The 26337-nt window shown below is 54.7% G+C and overlaps 9 protein-coding genes across 9 annotated transcripts; 6 read left to right on the top strand and 3 right to left on the bottom strand.

The window, feature by feature from the left end:
* Positions 1-552: 552 nt before the first annotated feature.
* On the top strand, positions 553-8110 carry K452DRAFT_138048 (uncharacterized protein). Its single transcript, XM_033535358.1, has 4 exons — positions 553-947; positions 1015-1248; positions 1299-1678; positions 1730-8110. Exons 2-4 carry the CDS (start codon positions 1041-1043, stop codon positions 7805-7807), a joined length of 6666 nt encoding a protein of 2221 aa, XP_033392100.1. The 5' UTR covers positions 553-947; positions 1015-1040; the 3' UTR covers positions 7808-8110.
* A 480-nt stretch (positions 8111-8590) lies between these two features.
* K452DRAFT_353972 (uncharacterized protein) lies at positions 8591-10434 on the bottom strand (the record flags this gene model as incomplete). Its single annotated transcript, XM_033545860.1, has 5 exons — positions 8591-8752; positions 8809-9077; positions 9132-9346; positions 9393-10309; positions 10393-10434. The coding sequence occupies 5 exons, from the start codon at positions 10432-10434 to the stop codon at positions 8705-8707; spliced, it is 1491 nt and encodes a 496-aa protein (XP_033392099.1). The 3' UTR covers positions 8591-8704.
* Positions 10435-12252: 1818 nt separating this feature from the next.
* On the top strand, positions 12253-13158 carry K452DRAFT_329736 (uncharacterized protein; the record flags this gene model as incomplete). Its single annotated transcript, XM_033545075.1, has 2 exons — positions 12253-12591; positions 12655-13158. 2 exons carry the CDS (start codon positions 12253-12255, stop codon positions 13156-13158), a joined length of 843 nt encoding a protein of 280 aa, XP_033392098.1.
* Positions 13159-13582: 424 nt separating this feature from the next.
* K452DRAFT_292465 (uncharacterized protein) lies at positions 13583-15317 on the top strand. The gene is made up of 3 exons (XM_033541383.1): positions 13583-14215; positions 14273-14292; positions 14349-15317. The coding sequence occupies exons 1-3, from the start codon at positions 13835-13837 to the stop codon at positions 14908-14910; spliced, it is 963 nt and encodes a 320-aa protein (XP_033392097.1). The 5' UTR covers positions 13583-13834; the 3' UTR covers positions 14911-15317.
* Positions 15318-16116: 799 nt separating this feature from the next.
* Positions 16117-18116, top strand: K452DRAFT_302814 (uncharacterized protein; the record flags this gene model as incomplete). The annotated part of the gene is made up of 6 exons (XM_033542639.1): positions 16117-16516; positions 16566-16745; positions 16793-17127; positions 17181-17320; positions 17371-17801; positions 17911-18116. 6 exons carry the CDS (start codon positions 16117-16119, stop codon positions 18114-18116), a joined length of 1692 nt encoding a protein of 563 aa, XP_033392096.1.
* A 1712-nt stretch (positions 18117-19828) lies between these two features.
* On the bottom strand, positions 19829-21461 carry K452DRAFT_280074 (uncharacterized protein; the record flags this gene model as incomplete). The annotated part of the gene is made up of 5 exons (XM_033539440.1): positions 21297-21461; positions 20996-21209; positions 20817-20921; positions 20382-20758; positions 19829-20330 (listed from the first exon to the last, which is right to left on the bottom strand). Exons 2-5 carry the CDS (start codon positions 21185-21187, stop codon positions 19829-19831), a joined length of 1176 nt encoding a protein of 391 aa, XP_033392095.1. The 5' UTR covers positions 21188-21209; positions 21297-21461.
* A 145-nt stretch (positions 21462-21606) lies between these two features.
* K452DRAFT_137892 (uncharacterized protein) lies at positions 21607-22303 on the top strand. Its single transcript, XM_033535357.1, has one exon. The coding sequence runs from the start codon at positions 21824-21826 to the stop codon at positions 22247-22249; it is 426 nt and encodes a 141-aa protein (XP_033392094.1). The 5' UTR covers positions 21607-21823; the 3' UTR covers positions 22250-22303.
* Positions 22304-22957: 654 nt separating this feature from the next.
* On the top strand, positions 22958-25164 carry K452DRAFT_259191 (uncharacterized protein; the record flags this gene model as incomplete). The annotated part of the gene is made up of 5 exons (XM_033538486.1): positions 22958-23746; positions 23804-23872; positions 23924-24181; positions 24238-24777; positions 24840-25164. Coding segments are annotated over exons 1-5 (1716 nt in total), but the record flags the coding sequence as incomplete, so codon positions are not given.
* Positions 25165-25472: 308 nt separating this feature from the next.
* Positions 25473-26296, bottom strand: K452DRAFT_237623 (uncharacterized protein; the record flags this gene model as incomplete). Its single annotated transcript, XM_033537602.1, has 2 exons — positions 25473-25813; positions 25885-26296. 2 exons carry the CDS (start codon positions 26294-26296, stop codon positions 25473-25475), a joined length of 753 nt encoding a protein of 250 aa, XP_033392092.1.
* Between the last annotated feature and the right edge of the window lie 41 nt (positions 26297-26337).

Here is a 26337-nt window from a genome sequence, read left to right as displayed (position 1 = left end):
GACTTTGCGTAGCCGTTTGCAAACCTTTAATGTCGCAAGTGGAGGCAATTATGAAAGGCCAAGGACGGGATCGGACTGTGAAATGCGGATCGCAAGGGAACAAGAACAAGAACCCCAGCACAACTGCTGGATCACCCGCCCACCCAGGCTTTCGGAAAAGAAGAGCAGCCTTGACTCAGCACTGAAAGGGCAAGTCGCATCAAGCAACGCGACAGTCCTCGTCGCGCACGAATCGGACACGCGACCGGGACAGCTGATGCTGCCACACAGACCGGACAGATTGGCGCGAGGAGGCGACGCAGTGTGATGCGAAATGACCGGGACTCCGTAGTTACAGAGGCAGAGGGGAATGTGGTTTACGGTGGCCGACGGATGGATTGGATGGTTGGTGTTGGTGGTTGGTGGTCACCTCCGCAGAGATCGCGTCAGTTGTCGCGGGCCTTCCCGCCCGCCCGCCAAGCAAAGGCACGTGATGTCCCGACGCGTCTTCCGCGCACCGCGCTGCGGGACGCGACATCTGAAGCGACCAACAACAGATTGCCAACCACGCATCCCGACGGCCATTGAGGCTTTACCCTCGTGAGTGAATCACCCAATCTTACACCTCGGGGTCAAGCATGACTGACTTTTACTTCATCCAAAGATGCTTGCCTGAGAACCTCTGGCCGGGCCCCGCCGCATACCGACCGCACCACGCAAGCTCAGCTGCCTCCACGCATACGGTCACTAGCCGCAAGTTAGCTCTCCCCATCCATTGCCTCTCGCCGTCATCGGTTGCAAGTTCCACCGCCGCGCATCGCCCTCTCGCAATTCTCTCGCAATTCTCTCACCACGCCCTTCACCCCCTCACGGCCGGTCGCACAATCCAATGCGCAGCTGCCCTTCCCGCGGCCAAGTCTGGTTGTAACCCTTCTAGCTTTGTTCCGTAAAGGTGTACAGACAGGAACGTTGAGCCTAGCTGGATCTTCCCACATAACGCCTTTCTGCCAGTCGGAAGTTACTGACCAGCTCAAGTGTAACCAGTCTTGATCGAACAAACGATGTCGAAAACAATTCTTGCATATTTCTCGCCGCGGACACGGGCACAGACATCTGGGACAGGGGAACAAGCTGCAGGCGTGGATAATGTCCGTCACGTCAATGATGCTGCCGAGCCGCAACGGAAGTCGTCACGTAAAAGGCGCTCGCCTTCTGGAGAGGTAGAGGATCGTCCTCGGAAATTTGTTCGCAGGTTCAAGCACGTTGAGAGTATGTTCCCTTATGCACAACAACTCGGCTAGTCATTGACGCCTTCATAGTCGCGATCAAAAGTGCGAACAGCACTGTTGACACACAACCTGAAAACAACTCGCTGCCCACTCCTCCCGAGAGCGTCACCGCCCGGCCCCAGCGCCGGCCACGAGTTTCAAATTCACCCAAGCAAGCAGTGCCCACCCGATCACGGCGGGCGAAGCAAATCAACTACGCAGAATCGTCTCCTCCATCAGACAGTGGCGAAGGTGACGACGCTGCCGAGGAATTCGACGAATATCTGTCTGAAGGAAACCAGGATGAGGACAACTACGACGAAGACGTGGAGTCGGCTGAAGAGTTGATACTTGAAAGTGAGAGGTCATCAGCCGAAGAGGAAAGCGATGTCGGCATGGATGTCGATATGGATGCTGAGGTCGTCAGCAAGGTAGGTCACTCAATGATTGTTTGATCTTGACGTCGCTGACATTTTTACAAGCCTGCGAAGCGAAACCAGTCTAAACGAGTCAAAATCCCACGCGATGGCACCGACCATAAAGGATTAGATCTGAACAGACCCCCATTGTCAGACCTGAACAGCATCTTCACAGAGATCACTAGCAGGGCTCTGAGCGAGGGACTTGGGAACACTTTGGAGATTCTCGATGGAAGGGAGTTACGTGTCGCGACGATGTGCTCAGGCACCGAGAGCCCTCTCCTCGCCTTGCAGCTGGTATCGGAAGCTCTCAAACGACTAGGAATCTCTACACCATTGCGGCTCAGACACCTCTTCAGCGCTGAGATTGTCCCCATCAAACAGGCCTTCATTGAACGAAACTACAGCCCGCCCATCATATTCCGTGATGTCCGGGAATTGGTTGAGCCTCAGGCTCAAACGCAAGGAGCAACAAACGTCTACGGCGCAAAGGTACAGGTTCCTGGAGACGTCGACTTACTGGTTGCTGGTTTCTCTTGTGTTGATTATTCGAACCTCAACCAAAAGAAGAAGGCTGCAGGTGAAAAGGGAGAGTCCAAAGACACATTCGAGGCTATTTGTGCGTACACACGTGCCTGGAAACCAAAAATTATTGTCTTGGAGAACCTGTACAGCGCTCCTTGGTCCTACATCAAGAGTTGCATGAAGGACGCTGGATATGTCACTGAGTTCACCCGCGTCGACACGAAAGACTACTACCTTCCCCAGACTCGTGCGCGGGGATATGCTGTCTGCCTCCTCAAGGAAGCACATCCACGAGCTGCAGCTGCAGTAGATAGATGGGTAGACCTGATGGACTGGTTTAAACGACGTGCCTCAGCTCCTGCTAGTGCCTTCCTTCTGCCCACGGACGATGAACGGGTGTACCAGTACAATGCGGAATTGGCCAGACAAATCCGCGATACAGCAAGAGACCGCACGGTCCAATGGGATGCTTGTCGTCTCCGTCACGAGAAGGTCAGGAACAAGGAGGAACTCGGAGACAAAAGACCGATCACAGAATGGGTCGATGGCGGCACCTGCGTCTCTTTCGAGCATGCTCACAAGCTCTGGCTTTCAAAACAAGTCGAGCGCGTTTGGGACGTAATCGACATCAGACACCTAAGAGCCGCAAGAGCCGGGTTTGATCCTTCCTTTAAGACAATGATCATGGAACTCTCGCAGAACATCGACAGAGGCGGTGAAACGGCCTTCGGCCTCTGCAGCTGCATCACGCCGTCCGGGATCTTTTTCATTTCTGACCGAGCATCTCCGTTAACTCCACACGAATTGCTGGCATTGCAAGGCATTCCAATCAACAAGGTTACGTTCACGGTGGAGACAGACCAGCAAATACAAGACCTTGCTGGCAATGCCATGAGCTGCACAGTTATTGGTATCGCGCAACTTTCGGCACTAATTGTAGCCGGAAGCATGCTACAGTCTGATTCGGCATGTCTGTCCGACGCTCAGCTCCTCGAAACTGAACAGCGCTGCAGAACCGAACGTCTCTGTGGAGTTGAACACCTCCGCAAAGCTATCGAGCAAGGTGTTTCTAGTTCGGGCAATCCGGACGACCTGGACTTTGCACGACTTTGTGCAGAAGCAGCTGAAAGCAGCCGTCGTTGCCGTTGCGAAGGCCAAACCACACTCACTAGGAACCGAATGTTCGCCTGCGATCACTGCGGTCATACTGTTTGTTCTGCATGTAGGAGCAGACCCTTACACAACTTTCGGATGACAGAGATTATGAAGCGGATGAACCCCGGGGAGTTTGAGCTTAGATGGAAGCCCGTCTTCCCCGTCTCCATCGAACTAGACAACCTTCCTGACCCCACCCAGTTCGGCTTGGAAGATCACTCTTTGACGCTAAAGCATTGGAAGAGAGCGGAGCATTGGACCGTCCGCTATGAATCCGCGACTGCAATCTTAGAACTTGTTCTTACCCAGCAGCCAGAATGGAAGCTGTACGCAAAGCCGCCCGCTAACTTGCCTGCAAATGATCCGGTGCGCATGCAACTCGAACAACCCGTCGCGCGGGCTTGGCTGTCGCCAGACTTCCTCACTTCGACTACAGCCGCAGACCGTAAGTGGTCAAAGAACTGGAAATGGTTTGTCCCATCCAAGCAAAAGTTTGAGGTTCAAATCGAATCCAGTCAAGAGATGGACCCGTCCTGGCGCGCAGAGTACGGGCTGAAAGGCTTTGAAGATGAGCAAATCCCAAAGCGTCTCACAGTTAGCGCGATTAAAGTTCCTGGAGACATTAAAGGGATCTATGAGCATCTGTCCAACTGTGGAACAGCATGTCGATCGTTGTATCGGAGGGTATCACGGTCAGACAAGCCGGAATCGGAGCTAGAGCCTTTATATCTGTTCTTAGACCCCACACGCCTCGGCCCAGTAAACCAAGACGCATTCGTATTCGCTCGCCACCATAGACAACTAGAATATGACGAAACGAGGGATGTTGTCGTCTCTCTGGACGCTGGTTGGCGGCCTTGGAGGCATGCTTGGGAATGGGACGGCGATAGAGCCGATTTGTCTACCTCAGGCTTTATACCAGGTACCTGGATGGATAGCGAGACTTCAATTCGCCAAAGAGAAGCTGATTTGCTGGTGAACAGTCCAGCAGGCAACCCAGCATGGAATGAGCCCGCTTATGTCGACAGCTGCTCCGATTACTTGGCTCTGCTTGACGCCAGGTTCCACGAAAGGGGAGATACCGGTAAGAATAGGACTTACAAGCTAAGCGATGAAAGCGGCAGGGCGATGTTCGACAGTTTCTCTTGGGTCTTGGAAAAAATCCGCCACATCCCATTTCTCGGTGACTGGAGGCCTTTGCAGACTTTGTCGGCAGGCGCATCTCGCTGTCAATGCTGCTCTCCCAACACTCCTTCAGTCCAATGGAGATACGAAATGATTGGCAAAAAGGCCATTTTGATCCCTCAAGAAGAACCGACCGAAGCCAGTGCCTTTGAAAAGGCAATCAAAAGCCGGCCGCACATCGTGGACATGGCAGCCACGGTTGATGAGTATAGTCAAGAGTGCCATTTGCAAGCAGGCATCAACATTCTATCTCTGGCACACCGCGCTCATGGAAGGCTTGTTCATGGTCAATCTGATAGCATGCCAGTCACTCTGTCCTGGAATTTAACCACAGAATTTGCACATGAGAGAGACCTGCAACTTCCTCCTTTCCGCTTGACAAACAACGCTCAGGACGCGCCACATTCCCAGCCTGAAGGTTTCGGGCTAACGCTTAATCCTGCGCAATGCCGCTCGTTGACGTGGCTTCGACAACAAGAACATGGTGTTCCTTTCACGGTTGAAGAAGTAGAAGAAGAAATTGTTGACTCTCTTCGATGGAAAGTGGAAGCCAAAGCGGAAACGGAGGTTGTAGTGAAAGGAGGCGTGATCGCCGATCAAGTCTCCTACGGCAAGACTATCATCACTCTGGCGTTGATACATTCTGCCTTCTTGAACCTCCAGCCTTCCGCTCCGTCAGTGGAATTGCCGTCGACCGCAGCGCCGACAACATTCACTGGGCGCAATGCAGGTCTGCTCAAATCGGAAGCGACTTTGATCGTTGTTCCCAATAACATCACCGGCCAGTGGAGAGACCAAGTGGACAACTGTCTGCCTGCACACCAGTATAAGCCATTTGTGCTGGTTATCGATACACCCAAAATCCTTCGCGATCTGAAGATCAAGGGCATCCTGAGAGCCAAGATCATCATTGTTCCATTCAGCTTGTTTGAGAAGGATGAATACGCAGAGCGCCTCGGGCAATTTGCAGCCATGCCCCAGAAGCCCAACGGTGATGGTCGCGCCTTCACGGATTGGTTTAAGTTCTCTCTCGGCCGCTTTCCTCAGAGGTTGAAAGACCTGAAGGGGCAGGGTGTAAAACTGTTTAATCATAACTTGCCATCCCAGTTGGAGGAGACCTTGAATGACCAGCGGTTCCAAGGCCAAATTCCGACTCAGAGATTAAAGGGCATCAAATACAAAGGCTTTGCGGAAGCAAATGGTCCCAAAACCATAAAATCCAAGCCTACGAAGGCTAAATCCACAACTAAGGCCTGTGCTGCACAAGATGATTGGGAAGACTTTGATTTCCCGGTTCTTCACCTCTTCAACTTCGATCGCTTGGTTGTCGATGAATTTACTTACCCAAAGTCGATGGGTTATACCTCGCTGATCAACCTTGCCGCCGACAAGCGCTGGGTACTTTCTGGAACCCCGCCTTTGGACGACTTTGCAGACATCAAGCGCATCGGCGCCTTCCTTGGCATCAACCTCGGCATTGACTGCGACGCTTATGGTGTGATCACTCGCAAGAATGCCAAAGAGATCTTGAAGGAACAAACAGCCTTTGAACAATTCCAAAACTTCCGCCAGAAACGGTCTTCTGTTTGGCACGAACGGAGGCATCAGCACGCACAACGGTTCCTCGACGTTTTCGCCCGTCAGAATTTTGCCAACCTCGACGTGGAGTGCGCAGAATTCCTCAGGCCGGTTCAGCTACACCTCGATCATCGTGCTCTGTACAAGGAACTTAATCAGCATTTGGCTGCCAGAGAGATGAGGATAACGCATCCGTCAAAATATGACTGCGGCGATCGGCTTGAGAACTTTAAGGCCTCCCTCCATCAGCAAGAAACTGCCGAAGAAGCTTTGTTGATGCGTGCCAATTTTAATCCACTCAGCGTGTCTAAGTCCGACCAATCTGCTTGCGTCGAGATGATTTATCGACGGGAGGCGGATCTGGACGCTGTGAAGAAAGAGCTCGAAGAACAACTTCTTTGTGCGGAAACCCTCAAGAGACAGTGTCTGTCAGGTGAGACAAAATACTCTGAATGGAGGCAGAGGAAGTTGGGTGAATGGACCGGCGACCCGAAGGTCGCGCATGATCTCAGAAAGATGATAGCCAACGCGACCGAGCAGGTGAAGGACAAACCCAAGATGAGGCATGTGAGTCCGGCACATGCACAAGAAGAGCTGAGAAAGCTTGTTTCATTCAAGATTTCCACGCTGGAAAGGCGATTTGTGGCCTTGAGGCGTGCATTGCGCTATGCACGTCATCTCAAGAAAATTCACCAAGAAGCGAATGAGGAGAGCACCATTGTTTGCGAGGGCTGTTCGAGCGTGGCGCAAGCGGTAGGCTCGGCCGTGTTTGTCGGTTGTGGACATGTTGCTTGCGAAGGCTGCGTGTCAACCAGTCTCAGCACGGGCATGTGCCAGGTCAGCGGCTGCAGCATGTCTATTGACGTCAACCACATTCTGAAGACCGAGGACCTGGCAAGTGTCGAAGACCTCACTGTAAAAGGCCATCGGAGCTTCGGCCAGAAGCTTGACGCCGTGCTCGACCTTTTGGAAGAAATCGCGCAGCAGCCGACGCTCTCAGAGAAGGACTTTGGAAACAAGACGCACGAGAACAGCGGCGGGCAGGCCATCTTATTCGTCCAATCCTACCAGATGATGAAGAACGTCAAGCTCGCTCTCAACGGCCGCGGCATCTCTTACTACGCCATCGACCGCAAGGGCAGCGCGTCCAAAGATATCCAACAATTCAAGACGCACGTCTTTGATACCGACAAGCACTACCGACGTGTCCTGCTTCTCAACTTAGGCGACGAATCTGCCTCGGGCATGGACCTCGTCAACGCCAACCACGTCATCTTCCTCTCGCCGCTACTGACGGACACCGAGACTAAGTACCATGCGGCGATGACGCAGGCCGTGGGACGCTGCCGGCGACACGGGCAGAAGAACGCCGTCCACGTTTATCGCTTCGTGGCACTGCAGACCGTCGATGTGGACATCCTTGAGCAGCGCGAGCGTCTACACCCGGACAATGCGCTGCAAGAAAGCGGGACCGACTGGCGCGGCGTGGACCTCGCGTCGCCTGAGTACGCGGAGTTTGAGCGCACACGGCTGGTGGAGGATCTTGAGGGAGGAATGGCACTGGTGCCGCTCTCGTGGGTAAAGGAATCTGGCAGAGTGGAGGCAGAGCGACACGGCGTGCACTTGGGAGACGGCGAACTGAGACGGTTCAACTCGTTGGTGCGGTTCTCAGACACCTTTGCCGAGGAGGCGTTATAGTTGGAACTTGGCTGCTGCGACTGCTGGTGCCGTTCCAGACATTTTGGGATGCCGTCGGAGCGGGGCGGCTATTTTGTGTGTTTCGGGAGGAGCGAGCGGGACCTGCCTGCTGTGTTGGTTTATTTTGTTTGGAACGCGGATACCCCCTTCTTGTTAGTATATAGTTAGTTGGCTTTAGAGCGGAGACGGAGCGATTCTTGGAAGATGGCGAATCAGTGGCTGGGCTGCGGTTCGGTCTCTTCTTTCTTGTAGAGTAGGGTCTTAGAGGCTGAGAGTTTGGGCCTAGAGAATTATGGAGTGCATTGAGAATTGCTTTATGAAATGACTGGGTGTACTGATGGCTTTGTCGTTGCGGTGTCGCTGCTAGGTATGGACGCTTTGCACTGCCATTGATGGAAGAGAGGCGGGCGTGAGTGTGTGTTTGCGAGTCTGTTTCTGCAGAGCAAGGGAGCCGGAGGGGGGGGGTTGTTTGGGGTGTGGGTGTGGATGGAAAGAAAGTTTCTTTGCAGACGCTTTGCTTCTCGCTTGAGAATGTGGAGGGGAGCGTGAGGAGACGGAGGAGATGGGCAAGGTTCTGTGTGGTGGATAGTGGACTTGCGCGAGGAAGGGGTAGGTGGGTGTGGTTGCTGATTTTTGGGTAAGAAAGGTCGTAGATGTATCACTATTTGCTGATAGACTTGAGGTTGTATTTGGGGGAAGCAAGAATTTGTGTTTGGAGATTTGCTACATATGAAGAGATTTACTAAGGCAACAAAATACGACTAATAGGTTAAGAAGACATGGGGCCGAATGATAGCTAGCTGACGTTGAATTGAACACATACTCTTAAGTCTGTCATTGAAGGCTACCTTCATGTCAACGATACCTCACTACTCCCGGGACCTGTCTTCTCGAGCCCTACAGCTCATCGCGCTTTCTCCCTGCATACCCAGACGCCCTCGGTACCTTCACTAACCCGTCAGCAAACGCACAACCCACAACACAGCATCCTCCCCACTCACCTTGGGAATCTTAAAGCCGCCAGGAACCATAGTCTGAAACACGCCCTCGGGGTCATATTTCTCCGCCGCAGCACGCATCTTCCTCACGTTTTCCTCGCCATAGCTCCGCAAAGGATCCTGCGCCCCATCCGCGTAATTCAGATAAACAAACGGGTTGTCCCTGCCGATGCTTTTCGCGAACGCGCTGAGATCGGCTATGAGCTGGTGGAGCGCGCGCTGGAAGATGATGTCGCTGGCTGGGGTTTTCCAGGACAGGTAGCCCATGAGTACTGTGGGTTTGCGCTTAATGTTTGAGCTAGGAGTGGGGTGAGGGTTTGACGCACGGATGTTGTTGGTTTTGAAGCGCTCGAGGCCGAGGACGTTGCCGCCGCGCTCTGCGGAATGCTTTGCGAAGATGGGTGGGAGGTGCTGGAATAGAGTGTAGAACTTCCATTCTTCGTCTTTTGGCGTCAACTTCTTCACCATGGCGTCAAAAAGGGCGGCGCCTTTTTGGAGGACGCGCTCGTCGTTTTGGAATGTTAAGGTGACGAACATATGGCTGCGTAAATTAGTGAAGGACGATTGACTCAAGCGGATATACTTACCGGTACGCGAAAGAGTTTTCGATCTCCACAGTAAGGTCGGTCATGTTCGTGATGCGTGTAGAGTCAGAGATATTTTGGATAGCCAGAAAGTCGTTGAAAATGGGCGCGCGTGCGACCGGCTTCGTGTACTCGTACGTGTTGACAACCATTGTCTGCTTGGTTGTGGAATCGTGCGCCAGCATGAAGATTACAGATGCGTGCGGATCTTTCTTTGTGTCAAAGTTTACCAAGGCTTTGATGTGCTGTGGTATAGTGCTGCTTGGATATGCCACAATGCCGCCCCACAGGTTGGTTCTTTCGAAAGCAAACATGTCGATTTTCGTGACAATTCCGAAGTTGTTGGATCCACCCTTCAAGGCCTGGAAAAGGTCGGCGTGAGCGGTGTGGTTTGCGTTTATGATTTTCCCACTGGCAAGGACGACCTCGAAGCTGGCAACATTGTCGCAGACCATTCCTTTGGTGCCTGAGTAGTAGGATATGCCGCCGCCCAGGACAAGCCCACCAATGCCGACCGTGTTAGACCGGCCGCCAGCTACGGCGATGCCCCTTTTTTCAAGCGTGGAATACACTGAAGCACATCTTGCACCTGGCTGGACGTGGGCGAGGTTGGTCTCTTGCGAGTATGTTGTGGCGTTCATGAAGCCGAGATCAACGGTGACGCCGTCTTCGATATTGCTGGCTCCGGCCCAAGGCGTGTGTCCTCCGCTCCGAATGGCGAAATGGCATGGTGATGTTTTGTTGGCTCTCACAAGTGTTTTCACAATGCTTGCTACCTCGTCGGTATTTACTGGCTGAACTAAACATTGCGGCCGCAGTTTAGCGATCTCGGAGAAGTACGATTCCAGTCTGTTCTCATAAACTGAATCTCCCGGGTAGTGGATGTTGCTACTGCAGCGTGCGGTTTCAATAGCTTGACACTGCAGGCGTTAGCACGTACTGATAGCAGCTGGCTGCGGGCAATACATACGCAGGGTGAACGGGAATGATCTTGGCAACTCACAAGTACAGCGAGAAGTGGGACAAGTACAGTCTGTGGTTTCATTTCGAGCAGACTGAGAGATGACGAAAGAACTTCAGAGAAAACTGCGCGAGAAGTAGGGATATGAAAAACGTCCGATATTATAGGCACCAACTTCACTGTTCAATGATGATGCTACGCTGGAAGAAGATCTTCGTAACATCATACCGTATAGCTGGATGTTTACTAATTTCGGAATTTGCTGAGAGCTTCCGTAATCCATTGTGGTATGATACTATCACCCAATCAGATGTCATATCATAAGCGGAGTTAGGCGTTCAGATCCACCAGCGGTCTTGGCTCAGCTGACTTTGGTTTGATGATGAACGGAAGTCTTTCTATTGTAAGTATGCATGAAGTTCGATTCGAGGTGTCTGTGAATCATGCTCCACCGGGGTTGGATGATCCTTGACAATACAAGTAACATCTACGATGCCTAAGCCCAGGTTGTTAGATTTGGCGCAGGTGGATTCAAATCTATCACGTACTCCGTAGACTTGCAGGTCTTGCGATGAGATGAATGGCCCCCAAATCAACATAATTGTTATACATCACCTCCCGCAAGAAAAAGCTGAATGCATGATGAAGACATTTGTTGTCATTGAAGGAGTATTGGACATGTGCAATAAACGTTACTTTTAAGCTCTCGGGCCACGCAGCCAGCCATTGCAGCCCCATTCAATGCGTTTGGCTGATCCGATGGGGGCTTCGCAAATTTGTGTTTGATAGGAGCCCAGTTGGGGGTACTAATGATGGAATCACAGCTGGATTGACAAGTAGCGGTATCTGGCAGGCTTGATATGTCGTGTTGGGCAGTAGGGTGTTCGTTTGTAGCGACAAAAAGTGGTGTGGTGTGAATGTAGATCAGATCTGAGAAAGGCAGATATGTAATGTCCCATCCGTAGAACAGGAAAACTGAAAGTCGAGACCGCGTTCGTTTGATATCATCAAGGAAGTGTGGAGTTCCTCTTTGGGCTTGTAAATCGGTCAGGGCTGATTCGCTGGTTATCCTAGTGCATCCGGGATCCTAGGTCGCGATAGTTTGTTAGCGGAAAGACAGAAGATGGCTGGGAGAAACCGCCGTCGCTCGTGAATTTACAGACAATGCAACCGGACACGCCGGCTTGCGCCGGTCCAACCTCTTCTGGTTGCTAAGTCTTGCGAGCTTGATGTCGAAGTACGATGTTGTGACCGCGTGTCTGTGGCATCCCGTGGTCTGAAACGCTGCGGGGTAACGTGCACTAACTCAAAATAGTTAGTCAGGTACCAGTTGCAGATGGGCGCTGCAACAGTCTTTCCCCACTTTCCGCTCTCATGATTCGTTATCTTTCCATTGACTTCCTGTAGGGCTCCTGCCTGCCATCTTTGTCCATTTCAATAGGCTTCAAATGCCTTTGTAGAGCGACATGCACGTCTGCCTAAAACCGCGTCCCAGCGCGATGCGTGTGAAGAAGAACCGTGGCTTTGGATGCGAGAGAGATGTTATCATTCCTTAAAGGTTTGTATGCAGTTTGTACCTACCTACCTGACGACGCGTTTGCCCGTGCGTCCTAACCTTTTCGGGCCATGCTGTCGTCCTTTCCGTGAAACGTTAGATCAATTGATCATATTTCAACCACCGCCCACCGCTGCTCCTTCCACACCTACCGGCACACTACTCCAACTACAAACACCGTCAAGGCAAAGTCATCGACAACTCGCACCATGTTTGAATGCGAGACATGTACGGCTACTTTCTGGGACGACTATGATGTCGTGGAGCACATGAACTACGAGAATCACTGGCCCGAGTGTGAGACCTGCACTCGTACTTTCGACACCCAGGCCGCTTGCGACCAGCACATGGACGACACAAACCACTGGGCGCCAATCTTCGAATGCGAAACCTGCACCAGCCAGTTTCGTTCCCAGAATGCAGCCAACCAGCACATGAACGCCCTTGGGCATTGGGCACCCAGCTTCCCTTGTGAGACATGTGGAAAGATGTTCCGCACCCAAGGAGCAGCAAACCAACACATGAACAAGCTTGGACATTGGGCGCCGAGAGTACCATGTGAAACCTGTGGCCTGAAGTTCTTCACGCAAAACGCTGCCAACGATCACATGAAGGCGGAAGGCCACTACGAGAACTACTGCGAAGCCTGCGACATTTCATTCCAGAACGGAAACAACCTAAGGATGGTGAGCTTCCCCTTCGAGTGTAAGCCTCGTCAAGCTTGTTTTTACTCACAACCTTACCTGTAGCACCTCAACTCCAAAGTTCATCGTAGCGGCATCAAGTGCCCGTTCTGCTCCAGTAAGTATACCACTGCCAGTGGCCTGATCCACCACCTCGAGCGTAACTCTTGTCCACGCGCTCCACAGCTCAACCGGGAAACAATCCACCGCATGGTGAGCCAGCGGGACCCTCACGGCGCCATCACAAACAAGCAGATCGGATGGCACGCGGAAGAGAACACCACTTACACGGTTACGGACCGCGCCTTTAACGGTATCGCTTGGGAGTGTTACCTCTGCCACAAGCTATTCAGCACCTGCAATGCCCTTAACAGCCATGCCAACTCGCCAGTCCACCAGCAGAAGGTGTACCATTGCCCGAGCCCGAAGAGCAGGTGTGGTAAGCAGTTTTCCACGCTCGCTGCTTTGTTCAATCACCTGGAGAGTGAGACGTGCGGGTTCATGAGGTTCGAGAAGGTACAGCAGCAGTTCGGAAACTTACTGCAGAGAGGAAGGATCATCACGTTCTAGTAAACGCGGTATCTATAGTGAGATGCTCACCTGCGACGCACTTAAGCTTTGGGTATAGCTAAGAATTGTCTTATGGAGAGTATTATACTCCGATGATAGGGCTTTGTTGGCAGAGATTGTTTAATGTACTTAAATTCAGAACAGCCTAACATGCATTCGCCTCTGCCAAGTACTTCCACGTCCATCCTCGTCAAGCAAATGTCGTCTTATTGTTTTTATAAGGAGGTGAAGATGCTGAGATAGCACTCTAAAACGCCGTGATCTTACCAGATGGCTACTCAGACAACAGCGTGGGGCCATGAAAATGACTCGTGCCAATATCTGCAGCCTAGAACAGCTTCTTCTCATGAGTCAGCTGCGGTTCAACCCGAAACCCTTCCACGCCTTCCAGGCACGCCAGGACAACAAAGTTTTTATCACACTGCTACAGTTTGTACTCACAGCGAGCCATTCGAAAACGTCTGGGGGCTCTACTCCACGTGGTTCTCTCCAAGGAAACAACAGACATTGCGACTGTGCTTGCCAGGATGAGCGACCTCGCGGACAGCAAGGCGGAAGGCATGCGACCGGACGACACCGCGACGCCATCGTAACGTCACCATCAATCTACACTACAACACATGGAAGACCGATACAATGCATCACGGCAACCTCAATCCTCCTTCCCATCACAAACATGGCTTTCAAGACTGTCGCACTCTTCGGCGCTAATGGCCAGATCGGCGACTCGATCCTACGCGCGCTGCTACACTGCAAGAAGCAAGACTTCGACATCGTCGCCTTCATCCCTCCCGATACCTCGCTGGAGAGCGGCCAAGAAGACCGCAAGGTCACGGTCAAGAGCTTCGATCTCAACAAGCTGTCGAGGGAGGGGCTGACGCGGGACCTGAAAGGCGTTGATGCCTTGGTCAGCGCGCTGAACGGGAAAGCTCTTGAGGCACAGCCTACAATCCAAGATGCGGCAGCCGGCGCTGGCGTGAAGCGTTATTACCCTAGCGAGTATGGCATGCATAACATCTATCGTAAGCCCGGTGATCCGCAGGGATACGTTCATCCGGTACGTACATCTTTGGCCCTTTGGTCAATGCTGCCATGTAGCTGACACGGAAACAAGATGTGGGACTTGAAAGCTCGGTATGATCAACAACGCCGCCACGGCTGGGAAACAGATACTAAGCAGGGCGTTTCAGGTTGAACGAGCATGTGGTTCTCCATCCCGCAATCCTTGAGGGCAAAATGACATACACCGTCATTGGTTGCGGCGACTTCTACAACCAAGATCGCGAAACCGTCTGGTGTCCCTGGACGCAGAAAGACGTGAAGGAGTACACGCTCCATATCATCGGCGACCCTGACGCCAAAGCGCAATACACGCACCTGGACGACTTCGCAAGTTACCTCGTCGCGACGCTCTGTGAGCCCGACAAGTCCGAGAACGCGTACCTCAACTTCCCCAGCGATACGATCTCACATAACGAGATCGCCGCACTGCTCGAGAAGTACACGGGCAAGCCGGTCAAGAGGGATATTTACCCTGAGGAGGAGATGCACAAGATCATTGCGGACCCGTCTAAAGCGCCGAAAGAGCTGACAAAAAGCGCATTCCCTGTCGACTTCTGGTTTTTGGTTAAGGGTGCGCAGGGGCAGGGCAGGTTTCTTCGGCCTCCGGGGCAGATCCACAATCATCTTTTCCCCGAGGTGCAGACAACTACATTCGAGAAGTACTTTCAGCAGCGTTACGGAAAGGTATGAACAACCCATGTTGGACTCTTCGCGTAGCAACATGCGTTGACGCGAAGTACATCAAGCTTCACGCAAAGCTATGAACGCGATTGCTTCTCTTGTCCAGCGGAATGAAGACGGAAAATGATGCAGAACGAGTACACTGCTTTCCTGCTTCACGAATTTTTACATTGGATATTTGTTTCCCTCTCGCAAGGAAGTCTCGACATCTCCGGCGACAGAGTTTTCTGCAGTCGAACCATGCTTTGTTTCTTTTCGACACTTAAACACCATGTTCGATTTACCAACGAAGACCTGCCCGGTATCGCTGGAATCAAGATTCTCAAAGCCATGCGATAGAAAAGTGATGGCAAACACACCACTTCCACAGTCTTTCCGGGATATACGATACTGCAATGACCATTTTCTTCAGCCAATGCGCCTCTACGGATCTATCTCCGAAATCGTGAAACTCATGAATCGCTAGTAGTCGGACCAAGAAAATACTTTTGCGCTGTGCTGACCTCTCAATGGTCGCGTTTTCGGCCCCCATGCTAAGAAAGAAGCATGCATGGAGGGACATGCTTCAAACTTATCCCTTCAGAATGGTATGATAAGACTTTTCCGTTTTAATATGGTGCGATTACTCCGTACAGTGATTGGTGCGTTGACCCTGCAGCTTGATCTGCAGCAGCATTTGCCGGCGCTAACACAATTACAAAAGGGTAGCGATCATCTTTCCGCGTGGCTCGAGTGAGTGACACTGACAAGGACGCGTCCACTCGCGACGGCAGACATCTGCAATCGGCTATGCAGCTACTGTGACAGAAATTCTTGTCCGGGTGATTTGCCAGACACTTCCAAGCATCAGCTATCGCACAAGCAAGGGTGCAAGCACGCAGGACGCGCACTACTTTTAACCCCAGAGTCTGCGGAGCTCGCTGAATGCTGTCTCAGTAAGCCACCAAAACGGCGATTTACAGTGGAGATCAAGTGAGTGGGGTTGCAGAGACAAGCGGGGTACATGACATCGCCCAATGGCAAGCGAACCGTACGTTTCGTATCCCGTTTGGTTGGCCCAATGCACGGCTGGCTACAATGTCGTTCTCGGTAACAGGGCCGCTCTCGCCAAGGCATCACGCTTTATATAATGATTGCGAAACCGCTGTCGCCGCCGGGCTGCAGTTCCTTTCCTTTCACCACTGTCCCACTGGTTTCTCTGCCACGTTCTGAACAATGGGGAATACCGGTACGAGTACTTGGCTTACCTCTGCCTTTGTCGGCCTCGCTTTCCATGCGTTGACGCAATGGGTGGAGATTGACATGTTAATTCCCCAAACGTTTGCCGTTCTCATCGCCTCGCTTCTCGCAATCTTCTATGTCGATGTCCAGGTGTACGGCTCGGCGACCACGGACGCAGCGATAACCTTGGCGACCGCTGTGGCTGGCTTTCTGGTTAGCGTTATAGTTTCTACGCTTGTGCACCGGATCTTCTTCCACCGTCTGCGAAAGTTCCCTGGTCCCTTCTTTGCCAAGATTTCCAAGTTCTATGGCCTTTTCTATATGGCTCGCAACTTGCAATATCAATTTGAGATTGAGAAGCTACACGACAAGTATGGGGATGTGGTGCGCACTGGTAAGTCCTCTCGTGGTTTGGTATGAGCTTCTAATGACGAGATAAATAGGCCCACGCGAGCTCTCCGTTGCCCGTGTCTCTCCGCTTAACAAGATTATCACATGCGGCAAGCACAACTTTTACTCCATGGGTGACCAGAACCAGAAGCACCAGGGGCTGTCTTTCACCCTCGACCAAGAGGACCACAAGAAGCGAAGAAGAGCTTGGGACCTATCCATGAATACACAGCGTAAGGTTATACGCATTGTTTGGAACCCCTACTAACAAATCCCGCAGAGGTGGCTAAGTACGATCCCGCAATGCAATCCATTGTAACGCTGTTCCTAGAGCGTCTCGCCGAGCAGCGCGGCAAGCCCGTCAACGCCACAGAATGGGTCTCCTGGCTCTCGTATGACATCATGGGCATCGTCGGTTTCAGCAAGGACTTTGGCAACCTGCGGTCAGGCACTGAGCATATGGCCGTCCGCGGTCTTCGCGATCAGATGATTGCGTTCGGCGCGTTCAAGCACGTGCCTTGGCTGGCGCATCTGCTTAGCCATATTCCTGGTGGACAGGGCGCCATGGGCCCATTCAACGAGTACTGCCGGAAGCTCGTTTTTGAGAAGCGCACGGTGAGTGGTGGTTGTGGCGGGTATCGAAAGGATGTACTGATTTAGCACTGTAGTCTCTGGGCGCGAAAGAGCTGGAGGAACCCAATGACATCATGACATGGCTCATCAAAGCGTTTGTCGAAAAGCGGCCATGGGCAGCGCATACGATCCTTGCACTCGACGACGACTCGCGCTCTCTAGTCATGGGCGGCGCGTAAGTTCCTCAACCCCTTAAAACAAGCTTTCATTTGCTAACCTCCACAGCGACACGACCGCGGGCACCCTGACAAACATCCTCAGCTACTTAGCCCTCTACCCCTCATACCAACAAAAACTGCAGTCAGCACTCGCAGCCGTCTACCCCGACGGCCCTGCCTCCTTCAACCCGGACCTCGTAGACCGCGTCCCGCTCCTCGAGGGCATCGTCAATGAAACACTGCGCCTCCACCCGCCCGTGCCGAGCGGGCAGCCGCGCGTCACGCCATCGGAAGGCCTGCACGTCCTGGCTGGGAAGGGCGAGGAGGGCGACCTGTTCATCCCGGGCGATACGGTGGTGCTGATGCCGCAGTGGCTGATTCAGCGGGATGAGCGGTACTTTGAGAAGGCGAAGGAGTTTGTTCCCGAGCGGTGGATTGCGGGAAGTAAGGATGCAGGCATGATTAAGAACCGGGATGCCTTTTTCCCGTTCCAGCTTGGTGAGTTAGCCTTTTTATTTGTCCCTACCCACTCGAACATCTCTCGCTTGTTTCCGAGTTTCTGGAGTCGGATTGTTTGGGATCCGGTGCTAACACCTTGATGTGATAGGCGCGCACAACTGCGTCGGCAAGCAGCTCGCCATGTGGGAGATGAAGAACGTGCTTGCGCGCCTGGCCCTGACGTTCGACGTTGTCCTTGCGCCTGGCGAGGACTCTCGCCGCTTCCACAGCAAGGCGCTCGATACGTGGACGCTGACGCTGCCGGCGCTGATGCTGGAGTTTAGGCCGAGGGAGTGGGCGAAGGCCGCGGCGTGAGTAGGTGGGATGCAAGGGAATGGGTCTGCGGCTCTGCGGTACTCACGTGCACGTTAGGTCCTTGCTGTGTGAATGAAGATTGTTCGTCCTGCTTTAGAGGGCTTTTGGCTGGGGTGTGAGCGCTGTGAAGATGTCGATGGCGTTGGGCCTGGCCCTTCCACTTCGTAACTCTTCATCTTCTTCTGCCTTCCAGACACTCAGCAACTCCACGAAGTCAACTCCATAGTGGTATCGACCCATTCCTCCCAACCATCACGCACGCGCATCCTCGTCAAGTGCGTCCCTGCGCGCAGCTCCCTCCTCACATACCCTCGAACCTCCCATAGACCTACCGCACCCCCGTCCCCCCATCCACACACCTAACTTCCAAAAACACTCCCAAACAAACACCCAGCCCCAAAGCCCCATCGCCCACCCCTCCAGCTACCCCGCTGGTGCCGCAGGACAAGCTCGGAGATTCAGCGCTTTAGGCCGCGCGGGCCGCCGTACCCACCTACCGTCTCCGGCGATGGCGAGTACGGCGGCCTGCAGGGGCCTGATACGCTAGGGCGGGGGTGTGGGTGCGGGGGAGAGTCACTGACGCGTTGTATAATAGAGAGGTATAGGAGCGGGAAGAGCAGTGTGGAGCGTGGTTAAGTGGTGAATGAAGGTCTCGGGGACAGGTGGTTGGTATGAGATTTTCTTTTTCTTTTTTTTCTTTTTTTTCTTTTTTTTCTTTTTCTTCTGCACATGTTCGCACGCATTCGCTCGACCAGTTACGTTGGACAGTACTAAACCTCCGCGCCGCGAACAGTAAGCAGGCGCAGACGGACCTGTTTGTGGGGAGAAGTATAGGTAGAAACATGCAGCAAAGCCCCGCCTTTCAGGCAGAGAAAGCAAAGCCAAACAGCAAACATCAAACGCACGCACGCGCTGCAGCAAATACAACGCAAAGAGCAAGCAATATCGGCTTTCTGACCTCTTAACCCTTCCCGTACCTTTCCCCAACACCTCCCACACACTCACCAGTCAGGCGCACGGCCAGAACACACGTGCGCGCAGCAGCGCACCACTGACGACGTTGCCGTTAGGTACCTTGTCAAGCCGCCTACAAGCCACAGGCATCCGCCATCACCCATCAGGCGTGCCGCACGCCACAAGCCCCCTTTCTTTCCCTCCCACCTTCCCTTCTACAAAAATGAGGCTGTCGCCGCAGCCGAAGCCGAGTCAAGGCGTGGGGGCCATCAACCAAGGGGCCATGAAGCCGCGGGGGCCGCATGGGGGCGTGCTTGCGTGCGTGCGTGCGCGCCGAGGGAGGGCTTGGGGCGGTTTGGCCCTTGGGTGCTTTGGCTGGGATTTTTGGGGAGGGGCGGTTGTGATTGTGATTGTGTGACAAAGGGGAGCGGGGGCGGTGAGTTGGTGTGACTGTGTGGGGGCTGCATGCCGCTGCTGGTCGTGGTTGTGTATGAGGATGCTGGATTTTGGGGAGGGGATCGTGTGGACAGTAGATGTTTTGCGGAGTTGAAGACTGAAAAGCGAAGGTAAGCAGTGAGTGTGGCAGCAGTATGTACCTCGCACCAGACAAAAGCAAGAGGGAAACAGCGTCCAATGCGCTCTTAAAAAAGAAGAAAGAAGAAAAACTTCAAACTTTTACCCAAGACGCCAGCGCAGCCGCACCGGGGATCTCAACGCCAACTTCAACGCCAATGCCATCGCCAAATCAGCCAGCCCCACTACCGCCGCACTTCCCCCCACGTAACCTCCTTATTCACCGTAATGGCATGCTCCTCACACCTCCACGCGTCGTCCTCCGCCTTAGACCCCGCACTCGCACTCGCACTCCCACACGCACTCCCACTGCGCGCACTACCAGCTCTAATCCTCGTCGTCAAGCCAATAGCATCTCCACTCTCAACATCGCCCTCCACCGTCTCGACATAGCCTCTCGCGCCCCATTTCTGGCGGCGCGCGCTGCCACTCTGAGCTCGCGAGCGCGACGTCGTTCCCGCTCCGAATGTGCTGCCCCAGCTATCCCAGAGCAGCGAGAAGCGGCGTTTCAGCGAGGGCGAGACACGCCGCATCAATGGGGCGAAGGTGGGCAGGCACGCGGACACGATCCCCACGAACGGCTCGACGCACGACCAGATGAAGACGGCGCCGATTTCCCAGGTGAGGTCTTTGGCGGAGAGGAAGTGTTTGAGGGTGACGATGCGGGCGATGCTTGCGCCGACGACGCTGGTGGGGGCGTTAGCGGGAGTGGGGGTTGGGGAGGGTTGGGGAACGTACAACGCGCCCAGCAAAAAGATGACGGTGACAGCAGCGCGCTTCTGCGTCGGCAGCTGCAGGGACCAGATGGTCGGCAAGGGCATGAGCAGGATGACGACGTCGACGAGCATAGCCCAGATGGCGTTGGCGTAGTAGAAGAGGCCGAGGTCGATGCAGGTGCCCTCGGCGGTGGGGTTGGTGTACTGCTCGAAGAAATACGAGAAGGGGCGGCAGCCGGTGTTGATGACGACGAGGATGACGACCCAGTAGCTCACGGCCAGGAAGGCGCCGAGCCAGAAGCCGTATGTGAAGCTGAAGATGCGGCGGTAGAAGAGCACGATGGAGAATTTGGTGCAGCTGACGGCGGTGGCGTAGATCATGACGTAGGCGTAGAGGATCTGTGTTTGTGTTAGAGCGGGTGGAGGGAAAGACCTAGAGAGTTGCGAGGGCACGCACCCGCCAGATCATGGTGAAGTCGTCCTTGGACACGGTCCACAAGTGGCGTCCGGCGCCGTATTGGATGCTGAGGAAACAGCAGATGGCCGTCACCCACGTGAAGACCTGCTCAGCGCCCAGACGCAATCAGCTCTCCGTCCATACCCATGTCAAACACACACACAATATCTCAAACGCACCAGCGCTAGAAATATAAACACGTCGTCGATGCACAACCCCGGCCCGTTGGCCATGCTGCGCGCCATGAACCGCAGCACCACCGACCCCGTCCCCACCACCGCCACGGGGATGATGGTCCAGTAGATGACCTCGGTCTGGTTCTCATGGAGGTCGACGTACCCCGGCGGGGCGCCGAACTCGCCTGTCGCCATTGTTCGAGAAGGGAGCGAAGGTCTGCAAGCGATAGGTAGTCAGCGATTGCACCACTTGTTTCTCACGAAGGTAATAGGAGAGTATGTAGAGTGAGCATGGGCCACTTACTCTGTACGTGCGGAACAGTGAGCAAGTCCAAGAAGAGCAAGTCAAAAACAAGCTTGACGGCAGTGGCGTAAAAGAAGGTCACGATACTCGGGCGTCCCAGCGCGGCGCTTTAAACTCTGCCTGGGTATAGAGTCCAAGTCAGTATATGAGGCTGCTGCTTCGGCCCCCTAGCTAAGCTTCCCACTTGCCAACCCACCGATCGCCAAATGAGACGGGGGAGCGGTGTTGGGCACCTGCATCTCGGATTCGCCGACCTTTCTAAGCTGCAAGCAACATGCTCAGAAATCTCGGGGCTTGACTGGCTCGCTTAGCCGCCATAGGTACCGATTGCTATTTGCGTGCGTCGGTTCCTGCGAGCTGGAACGCGCGTCGGCTGCTTTCTGAGGCCCAGAAACCCTTTCCGGAAGCCTGGATTGGGGGCTTCCTGCTTGTCGTTCTGCCATGGCCTTTTCTTCGTTTCTCGCCTAAACCCGTGCTCTTGCTCCATTGCATGCTTGCTATACGCATCTTCTGTACACTGCCCGCACATGTCAGAGCCGCAAGAGCGCATTACCATCACCATTCCCCCCCTACCGGCAACGCAGTCGCGCAGACCAGACACCCACCCACTCACCGTACCGGCGCAATCCCAATCTCCAAGCCAACCGCGACATTGCGCACCCCACACGGCGCAATCCTGCCGCCCACCCGCCGGCCCATCTAATCTTAGACCCGACCATCCGCGCCCGCTCAAGCCCTCTCTGCCCTACCCAGCCAGCCGTCCTCGCTATCGATTGCCCGCGCATGCATCCCTATTTTTTGTCGATCTCCCGGGTCCAAAGATCGTGGCCGGGCCCCAGAGTCCAGGAACAGGCCGAGGCTGTCCGTCGCATAAACCCGGATCCTTCACCGCGCGCACTCGACCCGATGGCAGCTTGCTCGCGGTCTGTGTTGTGAAGGATGGCCGGCGCTGAATCGGCGCTTGCTGCTGCCGATCAACGGGCGGGCGCGCGGCCCGCGCCCGCTGCCACCGTCTGGGCCACAGCCGCTGATTCACCGGGCGCCTACTCCGTACATACACCTGCGATCCTCATGTCCTTCCATCTATCATCCATTGTATCTCTCTTCATTCTGGCAAAGCTGCCATTGGTCAACGCTTTTCTCACGGTCGAAAGTTGCTGACCAGCTCATGCATTGCAGCCAGTCTTGAGCGTGCGCCCCGTCGCGTAGCTGCAGTGGCACAGCTCTCCCCCACCTCGCACCCACCGGGCCAGGCACCAGCCACTGCTTGCCTGAAAATCCTTCTCGCACGGCCTTGGGGGCCAAAAACGGAAACGGGCGCAACGGCACTCTGTCTCGCCCTGCGGACCATGACGAGGGGAGGTCCACGCTGGCGAAGGATTCGCCTGCAGCCCCTATCCGGCGAAGGATACAGAGGACCAAGTAACGCTGCTGTATCTGGGTATAGCTTGCTGCGACCTATGGCGTTGCAGACGTTCCCGATCGCCTGCCCCGCAGACCACTCAGACCTTGCTGCTTGGACCCTTATTTTTTTGCCGACAATGTGGCCCCGAGGCCACCTATTCTCGGCTCCGACGCCCCACCGCCGCTAATTGTGGCCGTTTGTGGGGAAGCATCGAGTGGCGTTGCTTGCCGCACCTAACAGCTAGCTATAGTTCGCCCCAAAATCGAGCACCCACGCCGCACGCGGGCGCAGAATGCGCTCACTTCCTCTAGGCAGCGGCCCCCATCGTGGGGATAAGTGGAACGGAAAAGGGTGCTTTCAATCTCGCATCAAATGATTCTGTGTTGTATAAAGGCGCTGCTGCTGTTCCATCGACATGCATAGCTTCAGCATCCAACAGTATTCACGTCTCCTAATAATTCCTCCACCACCACTACTACCTTCCTTTTTCGCTCGTTGTCTAGATTTTTTGTTTTTCAACCATGCCGATTCTTCACGGTTCCTTGAGCGCCGATATCCCGCTCGAGAGCAGGCCGAACTGGGTGCCGCTGCTGGAGCAGCCGATGCATACGCGCCGCCCGTTGAAGGTCATCTGCGTCGGAGCAGGGTATTCGGGCTTGACGCTGGCGCACAAGATCAAGCATGAGTACAAGCTGGCCGATATGGTGGACCTGACCATCTACGAGAAGAACACGGATGTCGGTGGAACGTGGTTTGAGAACAGATACCCGGGCGTTGGATGTGACATTCCGTCGCACGCGTACACCTTTCTCTTCGAGCCCAACCCCGACTGGTCCAAGTTCTACGTCCCTGGACCCGAGATTCAGCAGTACATCAAACGCACTGTAAAGAAGTGGGGCCTAGATGAGAAGGTCCAGTTCAACTCCCGCATCGTCGAAGCTGTTTGGGCCGAGAGTGTTGGCAAGTGGCGGGTGAAGCTGGAGCAGAATGGCGTTTTTAAGGAGGATGAAGCGGATATCCTGGTCAACGGCGCGGGTTTCTTGAAGTGAGTCTTGTGTTCCTGGTTGCTTCTGGAGATTTTCTAATCTGTAATGCTTTTTAGCAAGTGGAAGTGGCCTTCAATTGAAGGGCTATCCGACTTCAAGGGCAAATTGGTCCACACTGCAAACTGGTAGGCTGGCTTCTGATGATTTAGAAGTCCAATGTTGACTCATTACCGCAGGGACGATTCCTACGACTGGTCTGACAAGAAGGTGGCTGTGATCGGAAACGGCTCATCCGGCCTTCAGTGCGTGCCCGCAATGCAGCCCAAGGTCTCAAAGCTCGTCAACTACGTCCGGAACCCAACGTGGGTATCCGTCAACTTCTGCGCGGACAAGGCGAGAGACGGCAACAACTTTGCCTTCAGCGAGGAAGAGAAGAAGCGTTTCCGCGAAGACCCTGAGCACCACTACCAGTACCGGAAGGAGCTCGAAGCAAGGTAAGTGAAAGGGATAGATGGAAGAGAGAGGGGGACAAAAGCTAACCCCACCAAAGCGTCAACGGCTTCTTCTACGCCATGTGCAACGATCACCCAGCCCAGCAGATGCTGAAAGAAGCCTGCGAAGCGCAGATGACGGAGCGCATGAAGGACAACCCCGCGTTGAACCCCAGCGAGCACATCCCGGCCTTCCGGCCCGGATGCCGGCGCCTCAGCCCAGGCGACGGGTACATCGAGGCCTTCAAGCACGAGAACTGCACGATGGAGTGGACGCCGATCAGCCGCATCACGGAGAAGGGGATCCAGACGACCGATGGCAACGAGGAGGCGTACGACATGATTGTGTGCGCGACGGGCTTCGACACGTCGTTTGTGCCGAGCTGGCGGCTGGTGGGCCGCGGCGGCGCGACGCTCGAGGAGCGCTGGAAGGTGAATCCGCAGGCGTTCTTCGCTGTCCAGGTCGATGGCATGCCGAATTACTTCATGTTCAACGGGCCGAACTGCCCCGTCAGTCACGGCAGCGTGCTGACGCAGCTGAGCTGGACGTGCGACTATATTTTGCGGTGGGCGAAGAAGATCGCTACCGAGGACATCAAGTACGTCGCCTTTCCCTTCCACTTTTTCCTTCCCCCAACACGCCACTAACGCAGCCTCACAGATCCATCGACCCCCTCCCCGCATCTGTCGCCGACTTCAACGTCTACGCGCAAGAATTCCTCAAGCGCACCGTCTGGGCCAACGACTGCGTGTCGTGGTACAAGAACGGCAAAGCGGCCGGGTGGGTGACGGGGCCTTACGCGGGCACGATCCTGCATTTCAAGGAGTGCTTGGACAGCGTCGGCGGCGAGCACTTCGACATTAGGTATAGAAGTGGGAACCGATTTAGGTGGCTGGGCGATGGGACCACCGAGAGGGAGGAGGGAGGCAACGGTGACTTTGCGTGGTATTTGGATGGGGTGAGGGCGCAGCTTGAGGGGCTGGAGGCTTGAGGCGGTGTGTAGTTTTGTGTGAGGGGGGTTGGTGGTTGAAGAGCGTCTTTTCATGCACTGTATTTATATCCGCAAAAGATTCTTCATTCTCCATTGCCTGAGCTTGAACGCCCTTCGGCGCAGCACACAGCCTATCCGCCGCACCCGCATATCGCGATACACGGACCTCGCTCACTCTTACGCTTGCACCAGTACCTATGCAGCAGCTGCACAAACACACACGAACACGCACACTCATCCGTTCCACCCTCCCCACAGCACCATCCCCAAGCACCCCTCTCACCATCTCCACCTCAACCCCTCTAAGCCTGACACTCCTTCCTCTCGCCGCCCTCATAGAAATAGTCCTTGGCGACCTTGATCTCCTTGACCGTCCACGTCTTGCCGCCATCGCTGGTCTTGGCGCCCGAAGACGTCGCGCCGTTGAACGTGAACGGGTAGGCCGGGTCCGCGCCCGACAGGTGCACCGTCACGTCGGTCCAGGCATAGCCGGCCAGGGTGCCGCACTCGTAGCCACCGACGCACTCGTTCTCGGCGTAGAACTCGACGGGCTGGACGCCCTTGTTGTCGGCTTGGTAGGAGACGAGGGCGCCGTCGATGTAGACGTATTGGTCGATCATGGAGGTGGTGGCGTTGATCGAGACTGCGTGTGTGGGTGCGGTTAGTTTGAGAGCGCTCTGTAGTGGGGGTGTGGACGAGTGCGGGGCAACGTACTCTCAAAGTCGACCTTGGCGCCCTGCGGCACAGGGACGTAGGCCTGCCCGTTCTGGCCCTCGGGCGAGTACGAGCTAGCCGTGACGCACCACTGGTCGGCAGTGGCGCCCTTGCAGCCCGTGAGCTCCTGGTTCGGCGCCCAGTTGAAGATGGGCTGGATGAGGGCCAGGTTCTCGACGTCGTCGCCGCGCGGCTGCACCCCGCACCAGAAGCTCAGCTCCTCCTGCGGGGTGCCCGTGTGCGCGCCGCACGGCGTCGCCGGCGGCACCGTGCTGTACGTCACTTTCGTGATGTACACGTCGTCGACCGTTGTCGGGCCCGAATAGAACCCGTTGCCGAACGTCGTGTACTCCATGGCTGACGCTTCCAGAGCGAGGGCCGAGGCCGCGGCGAGGGTCGTGAAGGCGCGCATGTTTGCTGCTTGTGGGGGAAAGAGCGTCTGAGAGAACCGGT

This window comes from Aplosporella prunicola (assembly GCF_010093885.1).
Source record: "Aplosporella prunicola CBS 121167 unplaced genomic scaffold K452scaffold_50, whole genome shotgun sequence".
Classification (NCBI taxonomy): Eukaryota; Fungi; Ascomycota; class Dothideomycetes; order Botryosphaeriales; family Aplosporellaceae; genus Aplosporella; species Aplosporella prunicola.
Note: the sequence above shows the minus strand (reverse complement) of the source record. Positions and strands in the feature narration are given on the sequence as shown.